The sequence below is a fragment of the Sphaerodactylus townsendi genome, linkage group LG06 (assembly GCF_021028975.2).
Source record: "Sphaerodactylus townsendi isolate TG3544 linkage group LG06, MPM_Stown_v2.3, whole genome shotgun sequence".
NCBI classification, from domain to species: Eukaryota; Metazoa; Chordata; class Lepidosauria; order Squamata; family Sphaerodactylidae; genus Sphaerodactylus; species Sphaerodactylus townsendi.
Genome location: NC_059430.1, coordinates 26,773,470 through 26,797,930, shown reverse-complemented (window position 1 = coordinate 26,797,930; position 24,461 = coordinate 26,773,470). Strand labels below are relative to the sequence as shown.

The 24,461-nt window shown below is 61.8% G+C and overlaps 1 protein-coding gene across 1 annotated transcript in view; it reads left to right on the top strand.

Annotated features, from left to right (window-relative positions):
• The window catches only part of AMN1 (antagonist of mitotic exit network 1 homolog), a 66,562-nt gene that overhangs the window by 5,773 nt on the left and 36,328 nt on the right, over positions 1-24,461 (top strand). Inside the window, exon 2 of the mRNA XM_048501518.1 lies at positions 180-476. Coding sequence (XP_048357475.1) covers positions 180-476 — 297 coding nt within the window. The remainder of the gene's footprint in view (positions 1-179; positions 477-24,461) is intronic.

Sequence of the window (24,461 nt, the reverse complement as noted above, 5' to 3'; positions counted from 1 at the left end):
CCACCGTCGCCTCCCTTGCCCCTTTACAGTTTCCACCTCTCCTTCCCACACACGCATGCACACCCTCCTTCCCTCCTCCGTGTCTGGTCTTCCTCCCGTCGTGTCTTCTCTTCCCCCTTTTATCCCTTCCGCTGCCTGCCTGTGGGTTAAGAACCCCGCCCCCGCACTTATTCCAACAGGGCTCAGCTGGCCCTGCTCGGCCGGCTCGGCCGCGTCGACGCGGCGCTTCCTGCGGCCGAGGCTCCCGTCCGCCTCACCAGCTGGCGAGAGCCCGGGGGAACGCTCCTGTCCCCCGTCACCACGGCGACCGGCCTCGGCGCGCTCCCGTCCCTCGATGGCCCCGCGACAGGGCTTCCCCACTGGCTCGACGTCCCGCCGGGCGGGGGAAGCACCCGCCGGCCGGAGGTAAGGGCGAGAGTCCGGGGAGGGGGGGAGCTACCCCCGCTCCCAGACACCCAGGAAGCTGCTAACTTCAGGTGACTATAAAACAAAAGGAGTACCTTAAAGACTAAGAACGTTCATTTCAATATAAGTTTCATCACAGTTCGCTTCTTAAGAACATAAGAACATAAGAAAGAGCCTGCTGGATCAGACCAGAGTCCATCAGATATGTGAAGGGAAGATCATTCTGGGAATTTCTCATATGGGAATGATTATGATAGGAGAAAGAAGAACTGAGGCAGAGAGATTTGGGATGGATTCTGTCATGAATCTTTCAAGGACTGATTCTCGGTGCAAAGAGTAAAAAGAGGTGTTGAGGTAGAGAGCTGAGGTGTGAATCCTGTTGTGAGCAATACCTTGGAGCAAGAAATCCAACTTTAGAAGTATAAATTGATCCAGCTTAGAAATATAGATTGAAAATCTTGAATACACCCCTTCCCCTCGTTTAGAAGTCACATTCCTTTGCAAATTGCTTTAGCTACCAAAATCAGCATAACCAGTACGACCCAGTGGAGCCCCTTAGTCTAACAAATTTACACATGGCTATCAGTAAGATAACATCTCACAATGTTTTTGAAGTAGCTGTAAACAACCCAAATGTCTGACACCACTCGCTTGCTTCTCAGGCTTCTCAGGAACTAAATGACCCTACTGTTGGTACAAAGGGGTATCATAAACAAGGTGATAGCCATGCCGGAGCTAGAGGCAATCGGGATGTAAATGGATGGCTAGTTTTGCATTTACAACTTACTTTGTTTTGGGAACATCCTGGAATGTTTGGGAACTTCTACAAATGCTTGACGTGTGTTAATTTGTTGCAATCCTAAATCTTTTGAAATGTATATGCCTTTGCTTGGATGTTACCCCAGAAGACCCTTTAAAACCTTGGACCTTTCAGCAGTTCGGGGCAGCTCTCATCACTGGTGAGACTTGTGCTGGCTTAGAAATAAACCTTTAAGCTATTCTCTAAAAGACTTTGTCTGTGACTGGGATTCTCTGCCTCTCTTCCTCCCCTCTGGCTTGAGGGGAGAAGGGTCCCTTGCCCCCTTGGCTTAGGAGGCTGATATGGAGACCCTAGCTAGAGAGGCATCTCTATTTCTCCTCTGGCTTGAGGAGAGCAGGATTCCCTGCTCTTTTGGCTTAAAGAGCTCAAGGGGAACTCCTATATAAACTGATCTAAATCTCCACTTCTCCCTTGGCTTAGGGAGAAGGGGTTTCCTTGCTCTTTTGGCTTAAAGAGCTGAACGGGAATCCGGCAAATTGGTTACACTGTCATAGACTATGTCATTTACTCTTCGTTTACTCTCATCGTTTTTATGAAACCTGCAGATTAGTTCAATCAGCAATTCATAAAGCTTCGATAGTAGCCCTTTTGCTTGAGTTTTATTATCAATAGGGGAAATATTGCTTTCCCTATTGCAGCAGTGGCGTAGTGGTTAAGAGCAGGTGCACTCTGATCTGGAGGAACCGGGTTTGATTCCCAGCTCTGCCGCTTGAGTTGTGGAGGCTTATCTGGGGAATTCAGATTAGCCTGTGCACTCCCACACATGCCAGCTGGGTGACCTTGGGCTAGTCACAGCTTCTCGGAGCTCTCTCAGCCTCACCCACCTCACTGGGTGTTTGTTGTGAGGGGGGAAGGGCAAGGAGATTGTCAGCCCCTTTGAGTCTCCTACAGGAGAGAAAGGGGGGATACAAATCCAAACTCTTCTTCTTCTTTTTTCAGAATTAACAAGGTAATGCTTATATGAAACTCATACTGCTTCTGAGCTGAAAGAAGAGGGGGTTAATAGAGGAAACACTGCTATATAAAGTTAAAAGGCTAAGATGCTTTTTAAAGCCAATATAAGACAGCTCACAGCTGGAAAAACAGGATGGGACAATGTGGGATATCTTCACGGGATGCACAGATGTCCAAATGTATTTTTGTAAACCGCAAAAAGGTCAGGGGACTTGGCCCAACTTCTAGCCCTAAGATAATCCAACGGTCAAGAACACAGCTATACTGGGCATGCCCAATGAGTATTAATGAGCTTATGAATATTCCGTAACACACCTCATGGGCGACGTAAGGAGATGCAAATGAACGTGCTTTGGTAGGGGTCTCAAAAACATGTGAGGAGGGGGCTAACATGTTTAATGTGCCGTGGGTGGATCAGGAAAGTTGCAACCCTAAAACCTCTATAACCCAGTCAGAGATGGAGGGAGGAGAGAGAGTTGGAACTGGGCGGGGCAAAGTAAAGAAAACCAAGCTGCACACTATTGTGGGCGCGCCTTCCTGCGTGAAGTAGGGCGCCCATGCTTGCAAGTATGAAAAATAAATAAGTATCTCTTTCACCAAAAGATAGTGCTCATGATATCTGTGAGGGTCTAAAACCCACGTTTCTGACAGGTTTTTTTAAAAAAGAACTTTAAACATTGCGAAAACTTTCCTTACACTCCCTTCTCTTATTAGGAAGGGAAGTTGCGCTATGCTTTATGGGGGAAAGAAGGCCTTTGCCTCCATGATGGATAAAATGAAGAACTCTGTTTCTTCATAATGAAGAGAATTTGACAGCCCCATCCAAAGTGGGGGGAGCGGCACAGGGCCATGCTGGCAGATTTGCCATCCCCAGGGCACTTGCCCTGGCAAAGAGGTGGATCAGCCAGTTGGCAGCTGCCACCGCCCTCCAAAGTCCCTGGACCAGATCACACCAGTCTAGCTGTGCTTCTGTAACACAAGATGATATCTGGTAAAATTCCAGTGTGCAAGACTGCTTTACATGTGCTCTAGAAACCCCCTGCGAGGGGTCTATGTAAGTTGGTATCTATAGTAATCTATAGTATCTATAGTAATCAGATGTGGGTCTGCCTTAGCATTGCCTTGTCACCATAGTATTTAAATGCTAATAAAGCTTCCGTTACTTTCCACCCGACTCCTGAATCCACATCAGTTTACGCAGGGCAGGACCACTATAGGGTGGAGGGAAATGGAATGTCCACTGAAGCACAAACAAGATGACTGGGTATGTTGCCAAAGAAGACAATGGTTCTTTTTTTGTAAGAAGGTTTGCAGGTAATAAAGCACACAAGTAGAGAGTCAGGGGATGCTATCTGGGTGACTGAGATGCGTTCCTAACTCTATGTAACTGATTGAAATAACAAACCAGTGCTGTTCAAAAGAAATATACAACCAGCCTGCTATATGTAACCACTGCCATTTGTGCATTCTTCCTTGATCTCTGCTTTATGGCTTCACATGCTTTGTAGGAAACTAGGCTTCCCCTGGCACCTCTGTTCCATGAGAAAAGAATTACATTTGTTATCTTATGGGGCAGAAAGTTAGGTGGCTCTCTCACTATCTGCCGCCGACCTTGGGGTGCTTCCCTTGGCTCCAAATACTGTTTTTCATGAATTCTTCAGAAACCAGGAGGGGAACTTTCAGCAGGGACAAAGGGGACTGTGAATGCCAGTTTTGTCAGAACAGGCTTTGCCAAGTATGGTGCTTCAATACCTCATCAATAAACGCTGCTGATCAATACTTCAGAGTCTGTTTATTGGTTTAAGGTTCCAAGACCTAAGACAGAGTGAAGGTTTAAGGTTTTATTAATAGGGCAAGGCTACAATACTTGCACCGCTTCTTCTACTAGAAAGAAGAACAACAGATGGACTTCTGGAACTGGCCAATGTGCAGCATTTTCCACAGTCTCAGTTTTTGTCAAGGTTCAATAGTCAGGGGGTACTCTCAGGACTTATACTATCTTAATTTACATTAATCAAACTTGTTGTTGTTGCTAACTTGGACAAGAATATATCCTCCCAACGTCATCTGATCAGTTTTGTTATGTGTGAAGGGCTTAGCATAAACAACTACACGATGACCCTTCTAATCCTTCTGTCATAATCCCAGACTTGCTCACTCAGTGAAGGGAATCAGTACTTTAAAAGCAGAATTCTTGTTTATTGGAAAATCTGATGACTTTATTGTCTGAAAACAGAACAGGCAAAAGATTATATTCCCCAGCAGAGACCCACCCACCCCTTTTCCCAGAGGCTAGAAGACACAAATATACACCTTCAAGCATGAGGGAAGAGGGAAGAGGGAGGCACACACAAACACATTCCAGAGACAGTGATAACGGGGCCAGGTGAAGGGAACTTAACGGTTTTCATTCCCTCCCTCTTTGCAGCTGCACAGATGACTACTGAGCACAAGTAAACTTTCCCAGTATGTTGAAACGAGAAGCTGTCAAAGGCTAGAAACATTAGTTAAGACATTAGAGGGTCATGACACCCACTATTTCTTCCATTTGTGTGGCAGGTCAATAATTTTAGAGGTATAAACAACACATTCCTAAGTCACAGAACATGATAAGGGATAAGAAAAACAAATTTCTGTTCAAAGCATCCAAGTCCAAAAGGAATGTCTGGCAAGGAATAATGACAGTACACCACCTACCTCCTCAATTTGAGTTATCTTCCATAAGCCCGCTACATTGAGCTAAAAGGGAACAGAAGCAATTTGACAGAAGGAGAGAGAAAGAGCCGTTGGAAGAAACATGGGTGGAAAGAGAAGGGGTTAATATTTTGCCTTGTGATATGTGGGTAATGGGAATGCCAAGATACTGGAGATAAAAAAATAAAACCAAGATCAATGGTGGAAAATGAGTTAAATATATATTTTATTACTCAGTTCAACCAAGAAACCAGAAGGAGACTGAGAATGGGAAAGGCAGTCATGAAGGAACTAGAAAAAAATACTTCAGCGTAAAGGTGTGTTGTTGGTGACCAAGATCAAGGTAATTTGTGCCATAGTACTCCCTATTGCTATGTATGGGTGTAAAAGTTGGACAATAAAGAAAGCAGCCAGGAAGAAAGTTGATTTGTTTGAAATGTGGTATTGGAGGAGAGTTTTACGGATATTGTGGACCATCAAAAACAAATAAGTGGGTTTTAGATCAAATCAAGTCTAACTCTCCTGAGAAGCTAAAATGACAAAACTGATGCTATTGTACTTTGGTCACTTTATGAGAAGACAAGAGTCAATGGAAAAGACAATAACGCTAGGAAGAGGTGAAGGCAGCAGAAAAAAAGGAAAACCTAAAATGAGGTAGATTGATTCAATCAAGGATGACATGGCCATCCCTTTACAAGACTTGAGAAGGCTGTTAAGGATATTTTGATGGTCATTCATTCACATGGTCTCCAAATCTCAGGAGCAATTTGACAGCACACACTCAGAAGATGCACTTTGTTTACAAGCTATAAGACTGTTGTGACCCTCCATTGCTTTAATTTGGGTCCTGCCATGGTTTTTTATTGCTACTGTGGACACCATGCTTGGACGGTCTGGAAGCCTGGGAAAGTTATCTGTTATGGCTGTTGCTGGAATGTGTCTCTGTGTGTATGAATGTATGGGAGTCTCTCTCTGCCTCCTCTTAACTCCTCCTTTTCCTCCTCTCTGGGAACTGTGTATGTGTGTCTGCTTGCTTCAGAGAGGAATTGGGGGTGGGGGGTTGATCTGACTATTCCTGCTGGGACATTATAATCTGGACTTGTGAATCTGCTAGCCAATTCAAATAATAGAGCCATCTGCATTTCCTATGCTTGCCAATAAACAACAATTCTACATTAAGAAGAAGAAGAGTTTGAATTTATATCCTACCTTTCTCTCCTGTAAGGAGACTCAAGGTGGCTTACAAGCTCCTTTCCCTTCCTCTCCCCACAACAGACATCTTGTTGGGTAGGTGGGATTGAGAGAGTTCCGAAGAACTGTGACTAGCCCAGTGATGAAGGGAGGGGAAACTGCGCCCAGGGCATGAACTGCCTGCGTACCCCCTCGCACCCCCTCGCACCCCTCCTGCCCCTACTCCGCCCCGACACACCCTGCCCCGCCCCGGACCCCACCTTGCCCCGGCCCCACCCCGACACATGACGGCAATGGTGACATCCAGGACAAGCCACTACGGAAGTCCCCATTGCTGCTACACATCTGGACTAGACCAAGGTCACCCAGCAGAAATGTAGGAGTGCGGAAACACATCTGGTTCACCAGATAAGCCTCTGCCACTCAGGTGGAGGAGTGGGGAATCAAACCTCGTTATCCAGATTAGAATTTACCTGCTCTTACCCACTACACCATGCTGGCTCTAAAGGACTGATTCGGTGATTCCTGTCTTTGAGCAAGTGTTGGGCTGTGATGAAGCCATTAGTACCCAAAGTAGGAACTCTCCCTCTGCAGCCAGGGCTGCCTTCACACTTTCAAGCACCCGGCTTGTTCTTTCTTTATTTCATGTTTCCGCATGGCAACATTCTGCATTCATGCCCCAGTGGTGGGCAACCCACTTTTTGATCTTAAAACAAAACAAAAAAAGGTTTGTTTTTAAAAGCCTGGCATTGCTAGGATGTTCTTTTTGATGTGTCTAGAATGGAAGGTAGATCCCTCCACCCCCTTCCTTCACCTCTCCATCAGGTTTGTTGCTGCTGCTTTTACTTTTCAAATCTCTCAGCTTCACTGATGAGTCACAACTGCAAGGAAAAGGGGTGACTGTATTTAGTCTTAAATGTGCTGCTTTCTTTTTAAATAAAAGTAATGCAGAATAGCACAGTTTCACCATGTCTATTTGTGTCTTTCACAAAGGGGCAAGGACTTGTGAAGAAAAATTCCCAAATGGTAATAATACCTTCCATTTCAGCAAACACACACCCTTCTTTCATCTAGCCATTAGATTTTTTTTAGCTTAGTGGTGTAGTAGTTAAGATTGGTAGACTCTTATCTGGAGAACGAGGTTTGATTCTCCACTCCTCCACATGAACAGCAAAGTCTTATCTGATGAACTGATTTTCTTTCCCTTCTCCTACACATGAAGCCTGCTGGCTGACCTTGAGCTAGTTTACAGCTTTCCAGAATTCAGGCTCACCTGCCTCACAAGGTGTCTGTGGTGGAGAGAGAAAGGGAAAGGAGTTTGTAAACCACATGGAGTCTCCATACAGAAGAGAAAGGCAGGACAGAAGTGCAAACTCTTCTTCTTCTAATGTTGCAATGACATTTCACTGCTACTCTTCAGTTTTTGGCATTAAACTCTGGATCATTTGGAAAGACATGTGAAAGACTTAGGCAATGTTAATTAAACTGATCCAATGTTCCAAATGCAGGATTGTTTTACAAAACATGTGGAGTAAAACTGCATAGATCAAGGGACTTTTGCACATAATGTAACGAACTTGAAAAGTCCAGGCAAAAGTAACCTTTTAACAGTTCTTTATTTTACTGGCAGTCATAGTCGAAAACAAGCAATGCAAGTTCTGAAGGGTTCAGAACAGCGATAGCAATTTAATACAGTACCATTTCACTTTCCCACCACAGAAAGTTCAACAAAGAATAGTTTCACACAGGCAAGCAGAGATAATACTTGGTCGGAATCCCCCAGCCTAGGCATACAGCCAGAACTGTCAGGCGGGAAAGTGCCAAGGACAATCCACACACTAACATCATCCCGACACATACATCTTTAATCACTTGACAAAGTCTGGTTCTACTCAAGTGTAGGGGAATGGTTAGGTTAGGCTCTGGGAGGTTAAGGTTCAAATCCCTACTCTGCCATGGAGATTTGCTTGGCAGTCTTGTGTCATTCACGCACTCCCAGCCTAACATACCTCACAAGATTTTTTTGTGAGGATAAAACTGAGAAGAGGAAAACAATGTATGCCATGTAGACAGTGGTGGGATTCAGCAGGTTCGTACCACTTCATCAGAACCGGTTGTTAAAATGGTGCTTGTAAACAACCAGTTGTTAAATTATTTGAATCCCACTACTGCATGTAGGGTCCCCATTGGGGAGAAGGTGGCGTATAAATGAAATAAATAACTAACACCAAAGCATAACACTGACGGTAGGAGCCACGATATCAAGCAGAATTAAACTGCTGTGTCAATATTCTAACCAGTTCTAAAATATCCATACCAACCCAAAACCCATCCAAACTAATATGAAAAACCCAAGAAATGATGTCTAACAACGTGTAGCTATGTCATTTTCTTAGAATTCCCTAAAGTTCCCATTCCCGAACTCAATTTTTCCCAGTGCGCCTTCATCTTATTTAATATTTTTTGTTTGAGTTGCTCGTATTTTATTGTATTGCTTCTAAATAAACGAATTGCATGATTTTCCTCTAATACCAACAAAAGCTGTACAAAACTATGGAACCAGAGGCAAACTGAGAAAGCAAGACAGTCCATGGGTGGTGCAGAACCCTTCCTATCACAGTCTAGCCATAAGCTGCCTTTCCACTGAGCAGATAACTCCTCTTACTGATAAAACAATCACGACATGTTTAAAACTGTTTTTCTTCCTGCCTCAACTTGGTAACCTGCTTCCTCTGCTTGGCCTGCCCCCAGGTCATCTCTCGCAAATGGCATCAACTGGTGTCAAGAGAAGGGGCCACCTCTGTATCATTCAACATAATAGTGTGTAAACATCAATCAGTTGCTTGTATCATAAATGTAAAGGGAAAGACTGTTTCCTGATGTGGCACCCAAGTGTGAAAGATTAACAGGGGGGAGAGTTTCATATCAATGGCTGGCAAATTCTTTCCCTGTTCCCAAGCTTGAGATCAGACCTTTGCATTTCAAAGCGATCTGACTTCACTGCTCTCAGCAATGTCTGATGGGAAGGGAGACTTTTGGATCACACTCTTGCTTTTGCTTGGTTTATACTGGTCAGGAATCAGGGGTGCAGTTTCCTATAAAGTTAGCCTATAACCTATGCCCAATAACACCATCAGGATCAATTATGGGCTGTGACTTGGTGGTAGAACATGGGCTTTGCATGCAGAAGGTCTCAGGCACCTCCAGTTAAAAGGGCCAGGTGATGTGGAAGACCTCTGCAAGAGACCCTGGAGAGCCCCGGCCAGTCAGAACAAACAATACTGATCTTGACAGACCAAGTGATATGTCCCACTTTGATATCAGTTCGGTATCTCGGCGTTCCAAGCCGATAATGGAAGCAGAGAGGCAAGAGTCAAAAGAAGTAAGCTTTAATTGTAGGGCTGAGTTACCTCCTTGTTTGACTCCACCTGAGTGAAGGGATGATATGGTGGACACTTTCTATTTTTATAGGAAATTTTGTGGGAAACAGAATACATCAAAGGGGGAAATCTTGTAAAATATATCTGTGTTCTTCAGAATTGCAAAATAAAAACAGGATTTCAAAATAATAGATCACAAGAGGTTAATTTACATGACACAATCACAACATCTTAGCATAGTTAGGATCTTTGGGCTTTGATGTGGAAGAGGCATTGTTCCCTTGGCAAATGTTTGTTACCCTAAGGTCCCAAGGTTAACTGCCTTCTAGCTGACAAGTAACATATATAGTTTCCTAGTCTCTAGTATTTAATAGAATCATAAAACCATAGAGTTGGAAGAGACCCTAAGTGCCATCAAGTCCAACCCCCAGCAATGCAGGAACACATAATCAAAGCACTCCTGACAGGTGGCCATCCAGCTTCTCTTTAAAAACCTCCAGAGAAGGAGACTCCACCACATTCTGAGGTGTTGAACAGCCCTTACTGTCAGAACATTTTTTTCTGATGTTTAGGTGGAATCTCTTTTCCTTCACCTTGAACCCATTACTCCTGGTCCTAGTCTCTGGAGCAGCAGAAAACAAGCTTTATCCCTCACCAACATGGAATCCCTTCAAATATATAAACATGGTGATATGGACATATAGTTTATGATGTTTTAAGCCATTGTATTTAATCATACAAGTTATATGAGAGTAATTCACTGGGCACCAAGCACTTCAGAAGCGAAACTCATGGGGCAGCCTGACACTGAGTTTTTCAGGTGGTTTGGGGAAACAGGGCCCCACCAAGGAAATAAGGAATTCGCAGAAGCTCACAAATACAGATAAAGGTAAAATAGAAACCAGTAGTTGTTATAGAAACCCTTTACGCAAGGTGTTTTTGACTTAAGTTTCACCAAATATGGGAATGGGCAAGGTGTGGTAAAAGGTGGGGATGAGATGACCAGGTTCCTACGTCTTCTTGACTCAAACCGATTGGTCAGAAGACAGGAGGAGGATGACTTTGTAAGTAGGGTGTAAGGGTCACCATGTTACGCATGGCTAACAGCCCCTTGAACCTCCTAACAGAGGGAGTTCCCTCTTCTGCGCAGAATTGAATGAAAACAATAAATCTCTGAACACTGAAGAAGCTTTTGGATGGTTATTTTTGTAACCGGTCAGAGCTTTTGCTCTGTGGACAGGGCCTTGCCCTGTGCCTATCAATGGCTATCATGTCACCTCTTAATACAATACCTATGGTATACACCTGTTAATACAACATTACCTATCTAACCAGGACAGAATTATACTGGGCAATACTTATTCATTTAGGAAAATCGTATTTCCTTGCTGAAACACAGCATTTCTAGTACATGGTTTCATAGATGTCTTTATAGCATCAAACACATCCCTGGGATTTGTATTTTACCAACAGATTATGTGTAAGGATTTTTTTAAAAAAAACCAATTCTCAGATACAATCATTTGGGTTTCAAAGAGAGCTATTTTATTGTCCCTGGAGGAGGGTCCTTTGAAAGGAAAAAAGGGGGGGACCTATGTCTTTGATATGCTGACCTTTTAGTCAAATATCTTAATTTTATTCCTGAGGATGACGTTCTTTTCCCACATTCTGTTAGCACAGTGATTTTGCAATTTACAATGGGACTGTGGTAAATCCTGTTCCTTATCTCTGTTTACAAAATTCAGCAAAAAAGCAGGTGGCTTCCTAGGATGCGATTAAATAATTTGTTCTCTTGTGAAAGAAGACAAGATATTTGGTTCAAGCTATATTTAATAATATAGAGCTAAGGTTTTTAAAGAAAGAGCCTGTCCCCACAGCAACTGAGTTGGCCCCCTGGAACCGAGCTAAGTGGGCGGGATCATCTTGGTGCCTGTTTCGCTCCTCGATCGTGATCGGAGCTTGTGTTACGGCGGGAAACGGGAGCGTCCTTTTTTTTTTTACAGTTTTTACAGTTTACAGTTACATGCGCTTTCTGCCCGCCACGACTCTGCCGCAAGTTTCTCGCCCTTGCTGGCCAAGAAGTGGCTCGGGTGGATTGGTGTGAACAGATGAGGTCGTCGTTTCGATGCTTCCCCAATTTCGAAGCTTTGGCGCGGTATCAACTTCTTTGTTCCGGCAGAAAATTATGTAGTTCATAATCGCGACAAGGTTGATGTTCGTTAGGGGACTGAGACAAAACAATGTTGAGCTCGATGGCAATGGGGATTCACTGAGGCGAACCTAGGTAGAAACCAGTTCAACTCTGTCAGTGGGGAAAGCTACTATGAAATGAATTCTACTGATGGTCACTCACTCTATAAGTATATTAGCAAACGATTAGGGTGATCTTGACAACATTTTATTCTTCTGGCCTGACACAACACAAGGATCTGATTCAGTACGTGGCTCTTCATGAGTTCATGTGAGATGGAAGAACTGCCATCATCAGGGTTCTCAAGGTGCAACGTGAAAAACAGACCAATTCCCACGGTGCAGCCCAGACATTTGAATTTCCCATTACACACTGTTACACACTGTGTCAGTGAGAAGGGAATGTTTAGTGAGGTATATGGCCAACTATTCATGTCCCCAGGTGAGCAGCGCAATCATTAGGAGTGTTTGGGTGTTCATGCAAAGGTGTAACGGTTGATAGTATTGTGTGCGGGTCCATGTGTATCAACCCGCGCCTTTTCTCTAGCCAGCGTCCACCCAAACGCACTGTTTATTGGTTCCCCACCCTGGGTTATGGACAACTCTGCCTCACTAAACATTTGCCCAACCTCTCACTGTGTGTGCCAGTTTTCGAAGGGGAAATTCCCCAAAAAAGCTGATTTTAAAGGCCTCTCTTGCTTAGCTAAAACCTACAGAGCTTAGAAGTTTGAAGCATTTTTCTGTGAAGCATGTTTTTGCAAATGTGCCAAGATACATGTAGCTAAAGCCACAGACTGATTGCCCCATAGGGAGCAAGATAAGCCACATCCTGTACAAAAAGAGAACTAGCCAAAAACCAATTAACCACCCAGCCATCTCTGAGAAACAAGTCTGTTATTTTGTCCTTGCTGTTCTTAGAAAAACCACCTGCACCTGTTGTTTCCTGCCACCCCCCCCCCCCCCGGGAGTCTAGCTTCATGGCTATCTCTGATATATAACAATCTCAGTTATAACCTAAGCCAAAAGCTGGTTGTCAGCGGGTATTATGGAAACGCCACCAAATTGTGACTGATTCCCAAGGGGCAGGGTTATCAGACTTCCCTCTGTGATACACCTCTGAAGATGCCAGCCACAGGTGCAGGCAAAACGTTAGGAACAAGATCCACCAGACCACGGCCACACAGACCAGAAAACCAACCACAACCTGTTTCTTGTCTTTGCCTTCTCTTGCTGCATGTGAAATATGGCCCCCTTAGAACTTTTCCAGTTATGCATAATAACATTCATAGATGGTAGTTAGGAGAACAGTGTAAGCAAGACTCTGGATACTGTTGACTGGAAGGAGATAATGGCAGAAAGATACTTGCCTCTCATTGGGTAACAACTTCTGTTACTGACTTACATTTGTTTGTTGTTTGTTTGATCGACTGCTTGATTTATAGGCTATCCTTCCCCATCAGATGGTCTGAGGGAAGCTCAAAACTGCCCAGAGCCCTTCAGGGGAGGGGCAGTATATAAATTTAATAATAAATAAAATAAACAAATAAAACAGTCACACAGAATAATAAAATCAACCATATTAAAACACCTATGTCTCTGCACCCTAAGATTAATAGGTAGAAGATCAGTCAAGAGAGGGCAAAATGAATGCAGGAAGAGCATAAAACAGTAAACCAAAAGGAAGAAAGAAGAAGGGAAGGGAAAGGATGGTGTAACCCTGCCCTGTATACCCTGCCTTATGAAATATTGGATTTTCATATTATTCCTTACACTGTGTGCTACAAAATGCCAGTTTCCATGTTTGTATGGGTGGATAGCAGAGTGTCCAAGCTGAAAGCAAGCCTAAGGCAAAACAATCTGTTTGCAGAGATTAAATCTATGAGTTACTCCAGTAATATAATCTGGACGCCTCATAACAAGGACATGAATCTTTGATTATCCCACCCTGCCAGAGTACTCTGTTAACATAATGGAGTCTGTAGAACTCCTGAACACCACACCTCGCTAAGCTGTTCTGATACAATGGATCCTGGAAAACTCCCTGATACTGTGCTCTTGAGAAAACATTTCTCCAAACAATTGCCTCTTCCCTGCATTTCCCCCACCTCTCAGATACGATCTCCCTAACAACAAGATCCCTTCCTGATTCACTCAAAACACCAATAGGCCATGCCACACAGCAGGAAAAAATTTTTTTGAAAGCATTTTCAAAACTAGGGAGACCAGATTCTCCTTTTAAATCCACCTTAAAGGGAGAATCTGGGGTCCCCAGTTAAAAACAACATTGAAAGTGATGCTGACCCCCTGAACCAAACCTCACCAAACCTGGGTAGTATCATCAGGAGAGTCCCCCAAACAATTCCTGAAAGTTTGGTGCTGCTAGCCTAAACAATGTGCCCCCTGCAGGCCAAAAACAGAAAACCCACTAAAATATTCAAAAAAACACAAACAAAACCTGCATTTTTGGCACCCACCACAAGGGGGCGCCCTGGGGAGCTGCCCACTTTGCCCAATGGGCATTACGCCCCTGTCACTCCTACTTTGTGGAATGACCTGATGAGCTGCGGCATGACTGTGCTGATGTCCTGCTTGGTGCTCTCCTCCCACTCTGTCGTCAGTCCATGCTGGCACAGCCCTTCAGAGAAGATAAAGAGTCACTGGAAAAGACAATAACACTAGGAAAAGTTGAAAGCAGCAGGAAAAGAAGAAGACCCAGCATGAGATGGATTGACTCTATAAAGGAAGCCACGGCCCGCAGTTTGCAAGAACTGAGCAAGGCTGACGGCCTTGAGCTAGTAAAGTCTGTTTTAACCTGTTGCAGCCTTTGCCAGTAGAGACTAGTCCTGGAAGACTCAAAGATTTTATCTGTTTAAGAAGATACGAGAGAGAGACTTACGTAGAGCAAAACAACTCTGAGAACACTTTGCACCCCAAACAAAAGTTACATTAGCTTTTATAGGTTATGTACTCAGGCAGGGCAGCTGCCCTTACCTACCCATTCATATGCTGGTTCCTTCTCTGTCCTGTCCCAGAATTTTCCCTGCTCAACCCACCAAAAGACTCCTAGCTCAAATCCTGTCCTCTGCTATAGAAATGTCAGCATTCCAGAAATGCTTTTTGTTGTGAATTAGAGTCTTCCTTTGATCCCACTGTTATTGTGTTGTTTTGGCTAGTGACAACTAGCCCTCTTGAGTTTACAAAGGGCTATAGACAAAGCAATAACCATTATCTTCCTTACAACTTTATGAATGCTAAGCATTAAAACTTTTTCAGCTAGAAAATTTTATGGCACCAGAGACACACAGTCTCTTCTTCAAGGCTCATGTCAAAAGGGGAAGCACAACTAGAGTCTGCACATCCTGATGCCGTCTATGCCATCACACCTCTGCTAAGCATCACCTCCCTCCCCTCTGTCTCAGTGGATGGCAGGACAACCATAGTCGTTTAAACAAGTTTATTAACAGCTAACAGTAAGAACTGTTAAACAGTTAGATGTTGCGGTGGGAAGGCAAAGCAGCAGTGAACAACACAAGCAATTGGGTTGGAGCGTATTTCAGCTGAATCTCTGTTGAGTTGAGCTCCTTTTATTATGCTGTTTCAACATTACATCACTTCACAAGTCTATTAACAGAATTAACAAAGTACAGAATTTACAACTAACAAGGTGTAAAGTTTACCAACTACAGACTAATTAGGTACTTTCAGCGAGTTACAGCTGCTCCTTTAGTGAATTACAAACACAAAAGATGACAAGTAGAAATAGGAAATTTATGGTCACTGTCCCCTTCCTGCTTTTAGAGTTCTTAAGATCAGACACCCCTTTGTTCAGGCCTGTCAGCCTTAAAAGCAAAATGTATATATATGGCCAAGAGGTGGCTGCGACTATAGCTGCCTGCCTGCTACTACCGGTATAACCATGTTAATCAATCTGCCCTGAAGGTGGCAGCCGCTTAGCCAGAGCCTTTATGAACTCATGATGTTACCGCGCTGCTCAGGGTAACACTTTCCTTGCTCTAGAGTATCCCCCCCCCCCCCCACCCCCCCCCCCCCCCACCCCCCCCCCCCCCCACCCCCCCCCCCCCCCACCCCCCCCCCCCCCCACCCCCCCCCCCCCCCACCCCCCCCCCCCCCCACCCCCCCCCCCCCCCACCCCCCCCCCCCCCCACCCCCCCCCCCCCCCACCCCCCCCCCCCCCCACCCCCCCCCCCCCCCACCCCCCCCCCCCCCCACCCCCCCCCCCCCCCACCCCCCCCCCCCCCCACCCCCCCCCCCCCCCACCCCCCCCCCCCCCCACCCCCCCCCCCCCCCACCCCCCCCCCCCCCCACCCCCCCCCCCCCCCACCCCCCCCCCCCCCCACCCCCCCCCCCCCCCACCCCCCCCCCCCCCCACCCCCCCCCCCCCCCACCCCCCCCCCCCCCCACCCCCCCCCCCCCCCACCCCCCCCCCCCCCCACCCCCCCCCCCCCCCACCCCCCCCCCCCCCCACCCCCCCCCCCCCCCACCCCCCCCCCCCCCCACCCCCCCCCCCCCCCACCCCCCCCCCCCCCCACCCCCCCCCCCCCCCACCCCCCCCCCCCCCCACCCCCCCCCCCCCCCACCCCCCCCCCCCCCCACCCCCCCCCCCCCCCACCCCCCCCCCCCCCCACCCCCCCCCCCCCCCACCCCCCCCCCCCCCCACCCCCCCCCCCCCCCACCCCCCCCCCCCCCCACCCCCCCCCCCCCCCACCCCCCCCCCCCCCCACCCCCCCCCCCCCCCACCCCCCCCCCCCCCCACCCCCCCCCCCCCCCACCCCCCCCCCCCCCCACCCCCCCCCCCCCCCACCCCCCCCCCCCCCCACCCCCCCCCCCCCCCACCCCCCCCCCCCCCCACCCCCCCCCCCCCCCACCCCCCCCCCCCCCCACCCCCCCCCCCCCCCACCCCCCCCCCCCCCCACCCCCCCCCCCCCCCACCCCCCCCCCCCCCCACCCCCCCCCCCCCCCACCCCCCCCCCCCCCCACCCCCCCCCCCCCCCACCCCCCCCCCCCCCCACCCCCCCCCCCCCCCACCCCCCCCCCCCCCCACCCCCCCCCCCCCCCACCCCCCCCCCCCCCCACCCCCCCCCCCCCCCACCCCCCCCCCCCCCCACCCCCCCCCCCCCCCACCCCCCCCCCCCCCCACCCCCCCCCCCCCCCACCCCCCCCCCCCCCCACCCCCCCCCCCCCCCACCCCCCCCCCCCCCCACCCCCCCCCCCCCCCACCCCCCCCCCCCCCCACCCCCCCCCCCCCCCACCCCCCCCCCCCCCCACCCCCCCCCCCCCCCACCCCCCCCCCCCCCCACCCCCCCCCCCCCCCACCCCCCCCCCCCCCCACCCCCCCCCCCCCCCACCCCCCCCCCCCCCCACCCCCCCCCCCCCCCACCCCCCCCCCCCCCCACCCCCCCCCCCCCCCACCCCCCCCCCCCCCCACCCCCCCCCCCCCCCACCCCCCCCCCCCCCCACCCCCCCCCCCCCCCACCCCCCCCCCCCCCCACCCCCCCCCCCCCCCACCCCCCCCCCCCCCCACCCCCCCCCCCCCCCACCCCCCCCCCCCCCCACCCCCCCCCCCCCCCACCCCCCCCCCCCCCCACCCCCCCCCCCCCCCACCCCCCCCCCCCCCCACCCCCCCCCCCCCCCACCCCCCCCCCCCCCCACCCCCCCCCCCCCCCACCCCCCCCCCCCCCCACCCCCCCCCCCCCCCACCCCCCCCCCCCCCCACCCCCCCCCCCCCCCACCCCCCCCCCCCCCCACCCCCCCCCCCCCCCACCCCCCCCCCCCCCCACCCCCCCCCCCCCCCACCCCCCCCCCCCCCCACCCCCCCCCCCCCCCACCCCCCCCCCCCCCCACCCCCCCCCCCCCCCACCCCCCCCCCCCCCCACCCCCCCCCCCCCCCACCCCCCCCCCCCCCCACCCCCCCCCCCCCCCACCCCCCCCCCCCCCCACCCCCCCCCCCCCCCACCCCCCCCCCCCCCCACCCCCCCCCCCCCCCACCCCCCCCCCCCCCCACCCCCCCCCCCCCCCACCCCCCCCCCCCCCCACCCCCCCCCCCCCCCACCCCCCCCCCCCCCCACCCCCCCCCCCCCCCACCCCCCCCCCCCCCCACCCCCCCCCCCCCCCACCCCCCCCCCCCCCCACCCCCCCCCCCCCCCACCCCCCCCCCCCCCCACCCCCCCCCCCCCCCACCCCCCCCCCCCCCCACCCCCCCCCCCCCCCACCCCCCCCCCCCCCCACCCCCCCCCCCCCCCACCCCCCCCCCCCCCCACCCCCCCCCCCCCCCACCCCCCCCCCCCCCCACCCCCCCCCCCCCCCACCCCCCCCCCCCCCCACCCCCCCCCCCCCCCACCCCCCCCCCCCCCCACCCCCCCCCCCCCCCACCCCCCCCCCCCCCCACCCCCCCCCCCCCCCACCCCCCCCCCCCCCCACCCCCCCCCCCCCCCACCCCCCCCCCCCCCCACCCCCCCCCCCCCCCACCCCCCCCCCCCCCCACCCCCCCCCCCCCCCACCCCCCCCCCCCCCCACCCCCCCCCCCCCCCACCCCCCCCCCCCCCCACCCCCCCCCCCCCCCACCCCCCCCCCCCCCCACCCCCCCCCCCCCCCACCCCCCCCCCCCCCCACCCCCCCCCCCCCCCACCCCCCCCCCCCCCCACCCCCCCCCCCCCCCACCCCCCCCCCCCCCCACCCCCCCCCCCCCCCACCCCCCCCCCCCCCCACCCCCCCCCCCCCCCACCCCCCCCCCCCCCCACCCCCCCCCCCCCCCACCCCCCCCCCCCCCCACCCCCCCCCCCCCCCACCCCCCCCCCCCCCCACCCCCCCCCCCCCCCACCCCCCCCCCCCCCCACCCCCCCCCCCCCCCACCCCCCCCCCCCCCCACCCCCCCCCCCCCCCACCCCCCCCCCCCCCCACCCCCCCCCCCCCCCACCCCCCCCCCCCCCCACCCCCCCCCCCCCCCACCCCCCCCCCCCCCCACCCCCCCCCCCCCCCACCCCCCCCCCCCCCCACCCCCCCCCCCCCCCACCCCCCCCCCCCCCCACCCCCCCCCCCCCCCACCCCCCCCCCCCCCCACCCCCCCCCCCCCCCACCCCCCCCCCCCCCCACCCCCCCCCCCCCCCACCCCCCCCCCCCCCCACCCCCCCCCCCCCCCACCCCCCCCCCCCCCCACCCCCCCCCCCCCCCACCCCCCCCCCCCCCCACCCCCCCCCCCCCCCACCCCCCCCCCCCCCCACCCCCCCCCCCCCCCACCCCCCCCCCCCCCCACCCCCCCCCCCCCCCACCCCCCCCCCCCCCCACCCCCCCCCCCCCCCACCCCCCCCCCCCCCCACCCCCCCCCCCCCCCACCCCCCCCCCCCCCCACCCCCCCCCCCCCCCACCCCCCCCCCCCCCCACCCCCCCCCCCCCCCACCCCCCCCCCCCCCCACCCCCCCCCCCCCCCACCCCCCCCCCCCCCCACCCCCCCCCCCCCCCACCCCCCCCCCCCCCCACCCCCCCCCCCCCCCACCCCCCCCCCCCCCCACCCCCCCCCCCCCCCACCCCCCCCCCCCCCCACCCCCCCCCCCCCCCACCCCCCCCCCCCCCCACCCCCCCCCCCCCCCACCCCCCCCCCCCCCCACCCCCCCCCCCCCCCACCCCCCCCCCCCCCCACCCCCCCCCCCCCCCACCCCCCCCCCCCCCCACCCCCCCCCCCCCCCACCCCCCCCCCCCCCCACCCCCCCCCCCCCCCACCCCCCCCCCCCCCCACCCCCCCCCCCCCCCACCCCCCCCCCCCCCCACCCCCCCCCCCCCCCACCCCCCCCCCCCCCCACCCCCCCCCCCCCCCACCCCCCCCCCCCCCCACCCCCCCCCCCCCCCACCCCCCCCCCCCCCCACCCCCCCCCCCCCCCACCCCCCCCCCCCCCCACCCCCCCCCCCCCCCACCCCCCCCCCCCCCCACCCCCCCCCCCCCCCACCCCCCCCCCCCCCCACCCCCCCCCCCCCCCACCCCCCCCCCCCCCCACCCCCCCCCCCCCCCACCCCCCCCCCCCCCCACCCCCCCCCCCCCCCACCCCCCCCCCCCCCCACCCCCCCCCCCCCCCACCCCCCCCCCCCCCCACCCCCCCCCCCCCCCACCCCCCCCCCCCCCCACCCCCCCCCCCCCCCACCCCCCCCCCCCCCCACCCCCCCCCCCCCCCACCCCCCCCCCCCCCCACCCCCCCCCCCCCCCACCCCCCCCCCCCCCCACCCCCCCCCCCCCCCACCCCCCCCCCCCCCCACCCCCCCCCCCCCCCACCCCCCCCCCCCCCCACCCCCCCCCCCCCCCACCCCCCCCCCCCCCCACCCCCCCCCCCCCCCACCCCCCCCCCCCCCCACCCCCCCCCCCCCCCACCCCCCCCCCCCCCCACCCCCCCCCCCCCCCACCCCCCCCCCCCCCCACCCCCCCCCCCCCCCACCCCCCCCCCCCCCCACCCCCCCCCCCCCCCACCCCCCCCCCCCCCCACCCCCCCCCCCCCCCACCCCCCCCCCCCCCCACCCCCCCCCCCCCCCACCCCCCCCCCCCCCCACCCCCCCCCCCCCCCACCCCCCCCCCCCCCCACCCCCCCCCCCCCCCACCCCCCCCCCCCCCCACCCCCCCCCCCCCCCACCCCCCCCCCCCCCCACCCCCCCCCCCCCCCACCCCCCCCCCCCCCCACCCCCCCCCCCCCCCACCCCCCCCCCCCCCCACCCCCCCCCCCCCCCACCCCCCCCCCCCCCCACCCCCCCCCCCCCCCACCCCCCCCCCCCCCCACCCCCCCCCCCCCCCACCCCCCCCCCCCCCCACCCCCCCCCCCCCCCACCCCCCCCCCCCCCCACCCCCCCCCCCCCCCACCCCCCCCCCCCCCCACCCCCCCCCCCCCCCACCCCCCCCCCCCCCCACCCCCCCCCCCCCCCACCCCCCCCCCCCCCCACCCCCCCCCCCCCCCACCCCCCCCCCCCCCCACCCCCCCCCCCCCCCACCCCCCCCCCCCCCCACCCCCCCCCCCCCCCACCCCCCCCCCCCCCCACCCCCCCCCCCCCCCACCCCCCCCCCCCCCCACCCCCCCCCCCCCCCACCCCCCCCCCCCCCCACCCCCCCCCCCCCCCACCCCCCCCCCCCCCCACCCCCCCCCCCCCCCACCCCCCCCCCCCCCCACCCCCCCCCCCCCCCACCCCCCCCCCCCCCCACCCCCCCCCCCCCCCACCCCCCCCCCCCCCCACCCCCCCCCCCCCCCACCCCCCCCCCCCCCCACCCCCCCCCCCCCCCACCCCCCCCCCCCCCCACCCCCCCCCCCCCCCACCCCCCCCCCCCCCCACCCCCCCCCCCCCCCACCCCCCCCCCCCCCCACCCCCCCCCCCCCCCACCCCCCCCCCCCCCCACCCCCCCCCCCCCCCACCCCCCCCCCCCCCCACCCCCCCCCCCCCCCACCCCCCCCCCCCCCCACCCCCCCCCCCCCCCACCCCCCCCCCCCCCCACCCCCCCCCCCCCCCACCCCCCCCCCCCCCCACCCCCCCCCCCCCCCACCCCCCCCCCCCCCCACCCCCCCCCCCCCCCACCCCCCCCCCCCCCCACCCCCCCCCCCCCCCACCCCCCCCCCCCCCCACCCCCCCCCCCCCCCACCCCCCCCCCCCCCCACCCCCCCCCCCCCCCACCCCCCCCCCCCCCCACCCCCCCCCCCCCCCACCCCCCCCCCCCCCCACCCCCCCCCCCCCCCACCCCCCCCCCCCCCCACCCCCCCCCCCCCCCACCCCCCCCCCCCCCCACCCCCCCCCCCCCCCACCCCCCCCCCCCCCCACCCCCCCCCCCCCCCACCCCCCCCCCCCCCCACCCCCCCCCCCCCCCACCCCCCCCCCCCCCCACCCCCCCCCCCCCCCACCCCCCCCCCCCCCCACCCCCCCCCCCCCCCACCCCCCCCCCCCCCCACCCCCCCCCCCCCCCACCCCCCCCCCCCCCCACCCCCCCCCCCCCCCACCCCCCCCCCCCCCCACCCCCCCCCCCCCCCACCCCCCCCCCCCCCCACCCCCCCCCCCCCCCACCCCCCCCCCCCCCCACCCCCCCCCCCCCCCACCCCCCCCCCCCCCCACCCCCCCCCCCCCCCACCCCCCCCCCCCCCCACCCCCCCCCCCCCCCACCCCCCCCCCCCCCCACCCCCCCCCCCCCCCACCCCCCCCCCCCCCCACCCCCCCCCCCCCCCACCCCCCCCCCCCCCCACCCCCCCCCCCCCCCACCCCCCCCCCCCCCCACCCCCCCCCCCCCCCACCCCCCCCCCCCCCCACCCCCCCCCCCCCCCACCCCCCCCCCCCCCCACCCCCCCCCCCCCCCACCCCCCCCCCCCCCCACCCCCCCCCCCCCCCACCCCCCCCCCCCCCCACCCCCCCCCCCCCCCACCCCCCCCCCCCCCCACCCCCCCCCCCCCCCACCCCCCCCCCCCCCCACCCCCCCCCCCCCCCACCCCCCCCCCCCCCCACCCCCCCCCCCCCCCACCCCCCCCCCCCCCCACCCCCCCCCCCCCCCACCCCCCCCCCCCCCCACCCCCCCCCCCCCCCACCCCCCCCCCCCCCCACCCCCCCCCCCCCCCACCCCCCCCCCCCCCCACCCCCCCCCCCCCCCACCCCCCCCCCCCCCCACCCCCCCCCCCCCCCACCCCCCCCCCCCCCCACCCCCCCCCCCCCCCACCCCCCCCCCCCCCCACCCCCCCCCCCCCCCACCCCCCCCCCCCCCCACCCCCCCCCCCCCCCACCCCCCCCCCCCCCCACCCCCCCCCCCCCCCACCCCCCCCCCCCCCCACCCCCCCCCCCCCCCACCCCCCCCCCCCCCCACCCCCCCCCCCCCCCACCCCCCCCCCCCCCCACCCCCCCCCCCCCCCACCCCCCCCCCCCCCCACCCCCCCCCCCCCCCACCCCCCCCCCCCCCCACCCCCCCCCCCCCCCACCCCCCCCCCCCCCCACCCCCCCCCCCCCCCACCCCCCCCCCCCCCCACCCCCCCCCCCCCCCACCCCCCCCCCCCCCCACCCCCCCCCCCCCCCACCCCCCCCCCCCCCCACCCCCCCCCCCCCCCACCCCCCCCCCCCCCCACCCCCCCCCCCCCCCACCCCCCCCCCCCCCCACCCCCCCCCCCCCCCACCCCCCCCCCCCCCCACCCCCCCCCCCCCCCACCCCCCCCCCCCCCCACCCCCCCCCCCCCCCACCCCCCCCCCCCCCCACCCCCCCCCCCCCCCACCCCCCCCCCCCCCCACCCCCCCCCCCCCCCACCCCCCCCCCCCCCCACCCCCCCCCCCCCCCACCCCCCCCCCCCCCCACCCCCCCCCCCCCCCACCCCCCCCCCCCCCCACCCCCCCCCCCCCCCACCCCCCCCCCCCCCCACCCCCCCCCCCCCCCACCCCCCCCCCCCCCCACCCCCCCCCCCCCCCACCCCCCCCCCCCCCCACCCCCCCCCCCCCCCACCCCCCCCCCCCCCCACCCCCCCCCCCCCCCACCCCCCCCCCCCCCCACCCCCCCCCCCCCCCACCCCCCCCCCCCCCCACCCCCCCCCCCCCCCACCCCCCCCCCCCCCCACCCCCCCCCCCCCCCACCCCCCCCCCCCCCCACCCCCCCCCCCCCCCACCCCCCCCCCCCCCCACCCCCCCCCCCCCCCACCCCCCCCCCCCCCCACCCCCCCCCCCCCCCACCCCCCCCCCCCCCCACCCCCCCCCCCCCCCACCCCCCCCCCCCCCCACCCCCCCCCCCCCCCACCCCCCCCCCCCCCCACCCCCCCCCCCCCCCACCCCCCCCCCCCCCCACCCCCCCCCCCCCCCACCCCCCCCCCCCCCCACCCCCCCCCCCCCCCACCCCCCCCCCCCCCCACCCCCCCCCCCCCCCACCCCCCCCCCCCCCCACCCCCCCCCCCCCCCACCCCCCCCCCCCCCCACCCCCCCCCCCCCCCACCCCCCCCCCCCCCCACCCCCCCCCCCCCCCACCCCCCCCCCCCCCCACCCCCCCCCCCCCCCACCCCCCCCCCCCCCCACCCCCCCCCCCCCCCACCCCCCCCCCCCCCCACCCCCCCCCCCCCCCACCCCCCCCCCCCCCCACCCCCCCCCCCCCCCACCCCCCCCCCCCCCCACCCCCCCCCCCCCCCACCCCCCCCCCCCCCCACCCCCCCCCCCCCCCACCCCCCCCCCCCCCCACCCCCCCCCCCCCCCACCCCCCCCCCCCCCCACCCCCCCCCCCCCCCACCCCCCCCCCCCCCCACCCCCCCCCCCCCCCACCCCCCCCCCCCCCCACCCCCCCCCCCCCCCACCCCCCCCCCCCCCCACCCCCCCCCCCCCCCACCCCCCCCCCCCCCCACCCCCCCCCCCCCCCACCCCCCCCCCCCCCCACCCCCCCCCCCCCCCACCCCCCCCCCCCCCCACCCCCCCCCCCCCCCACCCCCCCCCCCCCCCACCCCCCCCCCCCCCCACCCCCCCCCCCCCCCACCCCCCCCCCCCCCCACCCCCCCCCCCCCCCACCCCCCCCCCCCCCCACCCCCCCCCCCCCCCACCCCCCCCCCCCCCCACCCCCCCCCCCCCCCACCCCCCCCCCCCCCCACCCCCCCCCCCCCCCACCCCCCCCCCCCCCCACCCCCCCCCCCCCCCACCCCCCCCCCCCCCCACCCCCCCCCCCCCCCACCCCCCCCCCCCCCCACCCCCCCCCCCCCCCACCCCCCCCCCCCCCCACCCCCCCCCCCCCCCACCCCCCCCCCCCCCCACCCCCCCCCCCCCCCACCCCCCCCCCCCCCCACCCCCCCCCCCCCCCACCCCCCCCCCCCCCCACCCCCCCCCCCCCCCACCCCCCCCCCCCCCCACCCCCC